General features: G+C 43.2%; 1 protein-coding gene across 1 annotated transcript in view; it reads right to left on the reverse strand.

The window, feature by feature from the left end:
- Positions 1-163: 163 nt before the first annotated feature.
- Positions 164-6,271, reverse strand: part of Slc17a8 (solute carrier family 17 member 8) — a 45,594-nt gene continuing 39,486 nt past the window's right edge. The window contains exons 11-12 of the mRNA XM_021174719.2: positions 2,200-2,327; positions 164-942 (exon numbers count right to left, since the gene is read on the reverse strand). Coding sequence (XP_021030378.1) covers positions 598-942; positions 2,200-2,327 — 473 coding nt within the window. The 3' untranslated portion in view covers positions 164-597. The remainder of the gene's footprint in view (positions 943-2,199; positions 2,328-6,271) is intronic.

A 6,271-nucleotide genomic window follows, 5' to 3' on the forward strand; every position in this document is an offset into this window, starting at 1 on the left:
CCCTCCCTCCCTCCCTTCCTTCCTTCCTTCCTTCCTTCCTATAACTCCCACTCATCTGCCAGTCCTCAGCCTTGGTCCTGAGAGGACAACCTTGGGTAGACCAACCTATTGTTGTAAAACAGGTATAACTATATTAGGGTGTGAGTGTTAAATGATGTTCACAAAGCACCTGACACAACCAAGGGCCCCATGAGTGATTCCCTTCATTAGGTTTAGGAAACTCCTCTCCATGAGTAGCCTAAGAGATGTGATGGCAACCACCATGTTCTCCAGACCAAAGAGGGATTTCTTCCAGTGTTTATTTGAGCAACAAGCTACTCCTTATTCTTCTCACCATTAATTCCTGAATAACTAGTTCTTTTGAAAGAAGGCTCAACGGCCAATGCCTAATCCACACCCCGCCCCCAAATATGATCAACTATTTTATCGACTGAGACCAAGGTCCATATTCCCATCTTTGTAAGAAGGTGTGTCTCTTTTCTCTGTTGTTAATTTAATCTCTCCCTTTCCCACGATTTGGCCCCCTGACAAGACGCGGTATGGGAAAGGCGATGGGTGCAATACTTCCAGTTGTAAGCTGAGGTGAAGCTAGACATTTTAGGATGTTTCTGAGAAGTCTCCTTCTTCAGCCTGGTAGGATAATGGCTCCTCCCCGTCGAAGGCAGCTTCTCTCTGTTGTCTCCACTCGGTCTTCTGGACCTCACAATTCTGGGTGGTGGCTCCATAAGACATCTTCTTTCTGGGACTTAGGAAAGTCTCGTGGTTGAGTTCTGTCTCCTCAGCTAACTCATCTTGGTCAATGATTCCACATTTGTCCTCAGAGAGATTCTCTGGGTCAGCCCAGTCCTGTTTTTCCCCAGAAGCGAAGACTCCGTAGAAGATGACTCCACTGTAGTGTACCAGCGCTGCTATGAGGAACACATTCTGCCACTCCTCCCGGGTCTAACAAAGGAAATGTAGTGGCAGTTAGCATGTTAAGGTAAAACAGAGGTTACCAGTGAGCCCCAAGCATTTGCCTCTCAGAGACCACATTACGCTTCCACATAGACCATAGACTTGTATTAGAATCAACATCCAGAGCCTATACTTCATTCGAGTGCTTGAAAATGAAAATGACAATGAGCATCATTTTAATATAAATATAACTATATCTTAAACTATTAAAATAAATATGTAAAAAGTACAGGTCACATGGAATTGAGGGGATGGCTCAGAGGTTAAGTCCTTGCAGAGAGGATCCATGTTCAATTCCCAGTTTCCACATGATAGCTCACAACCATCTGTCACTCTAGCTCCAGGGAATCTGATGCCCTCTTCTGTCTTCCATGACATATATGTAGTATTTATATTCACAAGCGGACAAAATGCTCATTCACATAAAATAAATCTTTTTAAAGTTAAAAATAAGTTTAAAAAACACAAAGGTTTAATAACGACTGAGTACCACATCCTTGAAGGTTCAGGGTTTTTTAAGGTATGTTGGTGAGCATTTTGTCTACATGTAGGTCTGTGAAACACATGCGTGCTGGTGCCAGGGAACCCCGAAGAGGGCATTCGTGGTTAAGTGCTCTGGAGGTTCTTGTAGAGGACACAAATTCAGTTCCCAGCATTCACAGCATGGCTCACAACCATCTGTAACACGGGCTCCAGAGGATGGGATACTGGAGTTCTGATGGTTATGAGCTATGTGGGTGCAGGCAACTGAACCCCAGTCCTCTTAAGGAACAGCAAGTGCTCTGAGCTTCTGACCCATCTCTCTAATCCCCTCAAAGATCCTTAAGGAAGTTCATTAATGTCTTGTTTATTTTCTCATAAAGAGGAGGGAAGTTGCACTACAACTATAATGTGTAATGAGTGGAAACGGGCTACCCAATGTTAGCACTTAGAATCATAAAGCAGACTTCAATAAATCTTTCATCTTGGCTTGCCTAACTTGCTTCTTTGTGTCTCTAAACAAACTCTATGGCCTTTACGTCTCTCCATTTATTTCTCAGCTAAGAAAATGTGGAACTAGATAGCAATTAGTCTCACTGCCATCAGTAACCAGTGAAGCAGGAGAAAATGAAGAGCAGTTGTTCAGGACCCAGTCAAGGGCAGGGACACACACACTGATACAATGGGGTGAGTCACCCAGTTCTCAAGCTCATGTGGGGCTTCCTCCCTGATACTGCAGCCCACAGCCACAAAGGAGATCCTTACCTTGTGCTTAGTCATTGCACCAACAATGAGGGGACAAACCATTCCAGAGAGAGTCCCCACGCCATTTGAGATCCCCATGAGGATGCTGGCATAGCGTGGAGCAATGTCCAGGTGGTTGACATTGAAGCCTAAGGTAAAAAAGCAAAACCTCAAAGTTGGCACAAAAGCCCTAAATCCTTTAGAATGGAACTTGGCCTTCCAATGTGGCATCTCCCAGCACACCACTAAAGGTCCTAAAAGAGACTGACTTGGTGGCCACGTGATGTATTACAAAGGACATTTTCTAGCAACTTGCATAAATACAAGCAGGAGTCTCATTAACTTATGAAGGATCTTCATCTTTCAAGTCTGTATTTTTGGGCTCAAAGCTTATTTCCTTCATATAATCAAGTAGAGAAATAATCTTACTATTTATCTGTAAAAGGTGCTGTGACATGAGACATAGAATATATACATATGTATATATGTATATTATACATATAATATATATGTGTATGCACATATATATATATGAACTATTCTAACCACACAATACCATGGCGAGCAGCTACACTATTCTAACTACACAACACCAACACCATTGTTGTGGATAGGCCTGGGACTAATTATATTTTATGTCAATTCTCCTGTGAGTGGTTGTGAACAAGTCAGTACTCAGGTGATTTCCTGTAAACCTGCTTCCTACCTTAATTTGTAAAATAAAGAGGAGCTGGTGATTGGGCAGATAAAGGTAAGGTGGAGTGGAAGGTGGAGAGAAGGGAGAAGGAGGAGAAAATGGAAGAGGGAGAGGATGCAGAGGAGGAGGAGGAAGAAGAAGAAAAGCAGAGCAGAAGCACATGGCCTGGAGAAACCACAAGTTCTAAGGGGTCTCATAGATGTGGAAGATGGTAGTGTAGCGGTAGATCTGCCCAATCTAGGTGCACAGCATGTATTCATATTAATTGAATCGTGTTTTCATTGCCAGGGCATACTTGGGATGGAGATTTACCATAACACACCATGGTAAAAAAAAAAAAGCTATGGCATTCTAACCACACACCACCATGTGAACAGCTACACTACTCTAACCACACAACAGCTGCTGGGCTGTAGCTGTTGCTGCTGTTACTGAGAAGTATCGCCCTGTCTCCCCATCATTCAGGTCTTCTATCAGAGAAGATGCTGCTGGAAGCAGCAAAATAAATAAATTGCCACTGCTAATCCACCACCAGAAGGGAAAAGTAGATCAAATGAAGGCGGCAGAGGATGGGCAAGCATTGCAAGAAGCTCAAGTCCCCAGAAACCAACCCCGGCCATATAACCGAGGGCTGCATTTTGGAATTAGACCTCAGCTCTGATAGCTTAACTGAGATGCTAATCTGGACTAAAGATTTAACATCCTTGGCCCTCAGTTCCTTCATCTACAGGTTGGAGTGGTCATTCCTATAACGGAATTCCTAAATTCCTAAATTCCTAAATTCCTATAGCGGAAATTAAACTAAATAGTGTGTTAAGTAAATCGTAACTGGAAGTGAAAGCCAGGTTCCCTCTTTTCTACTAAATTTGTTTTATTTTCACCTTCTGATCATTTATTTTGTTCATTTGGTGATAACATCTTAGGTTAGTCTCAAACTCACGGACTTAAGCTATCCTCTTGCCTCAGCTTCCTGAATACCTGGACTCACAGGCATACTTGGTATCTAGCAATACGTGTGGATGTAAGGCATAGGCAGCTGTCTGTCCTGTCTCTGCCCAATAGGAATCCCTCAGACACTGGTGATTACTCACCAGTTTAAGCTACTGAACGCATAGCAAAAGGTTCTGGGTTTTGTTCGGTTGCACGCCACTTCCTTTTGTTTAATGGGTTACTTTTCATATATGAAACTTGTCCCTTGACACACTCTTTTTTAAAAACTGGAGCTCAGCTATTTTATTTCTAGCTCTCTGTAGGGGTGTGCATGAGTCTGCACATGAGCACAGATAGCTACAGCAGGCCAGAAGGTAGCATCAGATTCCCCGGAGCTGGAGTTATGTATGGTTAGATCTGAGGCCCCTGACATGGGTCCTCAGAACCAAACTCAGCAAATGCGCTTAACTGCTGAGCCATCTCCCCAAGCCCCGCCCTGTTTATAATATATGCTGATTAGTCTCCTCTGCCACCCCTACCTGTCTTCCCTCTGCCCTACAAATCCCTTCCTCGAGCTCTTGTCTGTTTGTTTTTATAGCCTGCTGAGTTTAAACAGGCTCTCTATCTGAACGTGAGTTTAGAGCTATCCCATGAAGCCCAGAGGGCTCAGTGATCAGTGCTCAGCTCAGGTAATGACTCCCCTCTCCCAGAATCTGTCAGTGTAGCAAATAGTTGAGGAGTGAAGGAAGGGCCTGTTAGCCCTTCAACCATTCATGACTTGCTGTTGGCTTGGTTTTTAATTCTCTGTTCTGTACCCACCCCACCCAAAAGAAAACCCTGAAAATCGGTTTCAAAATAAAATTTTCATTCAATCTGCTTAACTTTCTCTCTAACCTACATTCAGGGAGACATTTTTTTTTAAAAAAATCTATTCTGTAATTAAATACACCTCATTCAGCTCAAAGTACCAGACGATTAGAACATAAAACAACTGCACGATTCGTTAATCTTACTGTGATTTGAATGTAATAAATACTTTATTAGAAAAGAAACCAGAGATAAGAGGCAATTAATGGGATTAGGGAGCATTCTGCTCTGACACAAAGCCAGTCTAGGCACTGCATACAGCTAAAGAGAGCTCGAGGAAATCCATTAGGTTCCTATCTACACAATGATGGTGTTCCGATGGGAAAGTCACCAAGAAACTGGGGCACAGATAGATTTTTGTAGCACGTGAAAATATGACATGCAGTCTGAGAGAGCTATAGGTAACTGGGGATGGCTGGAAATAGGAGATGTGGCCTTCTCCAGGGAAGAGCACACCAACGGGTTGTCCAGCACCAAACTATCGGCCATGAACACTCACATACAAGTATAATTATAGGGACTGATCAGTTATACTATATAGGAGTGTATATGTATATGCATGTACATATATGCATGCAATAAGAATTAGTAAGACAAATAGGCTGTGGATTTGGAAGAGAACGGGGAAGTATATGCCGTTCACGGCAATATCTGCAGTGCTGAGAGAACCCAGCACTAATGAATGCCCCGTGCTGATGAGAACAGCCCTGATCTAGCAAGTACTGTGAGAGATTCATGAAAGACCCCCGAGCATCCTCCCGATGACATATAGACACTGCCATCACGTGCCTCCAGTCTTCAGATCAGAAGTTGAGTAATCTAGCACATTATTTATTCACAAAAAAAAGCAGTCAAGAAGGGTCTCAGACCCAGTTCTGTGTACCTCCAAATCCAAGTTGTTGGCTACAAACACTTTGAAAGCAATCTTTTCCCTAGTGTACTTCTGATGAGCTCTATTTTGATAGACACTTCCGGTCTCTCTGTCAGGGTAGTTTAGGAAACAGATACAATATTTCTCTGTTCTGGTATATTTCCATTCTGTTCGATACTTAAAGTGGCTTAGGGACAATGAGAACTTGGAGGTAGGCAGACCTCTGTCTCTGTCCTTCCTTTACTGCTAACTGTGAAGCAATGGGAAGATTATTATTACTAATACTATTACTATTACTATGATCATTCAGTAAATTCGTGAAAACCCCAGTAAAACGTTGCTATCGCTACTTGCTTCATGAAGCTGTGGGACAGAGGCAATTACATAAACAGATACACTCTCATTGGGCTTCACGTTGGGCATTGCTAGAGTCTGTAAGCACGGTGCTTTGCACACTGTCCTGTCCATACAGTCAGCTGGCTTCTGCTCCTGTGAGATGGAGACTAAATAGCATGGAAAGCCCCTAGGGTAGTTGTGAGAGTGACACGCAGAGAGTTTTGTAAAAACATCCTCAGCATGGGACTTGTGCTTGATTATAGTAAACCCACATCATTGTCATCACCACCACCACCACCATCATCATCACCACCACCACCACCATCATCACCACCACCACCATCATGACCACCACCACCAACATCACCACCACCACCATCATCATCACCACC

This window comes from Mus caroli, chromosome 10, assembly GCF_900094665.2.
Source record: "Mus caroli chromosome 10, CAROLI_EIJ_v1.1, whole genome shotgun sequence".
Lineage (NCBI taxonomy): Eukaryota > Metazoa > Chordata > Mammalia > Rodentia > Muridae > Mus > Mus caroli.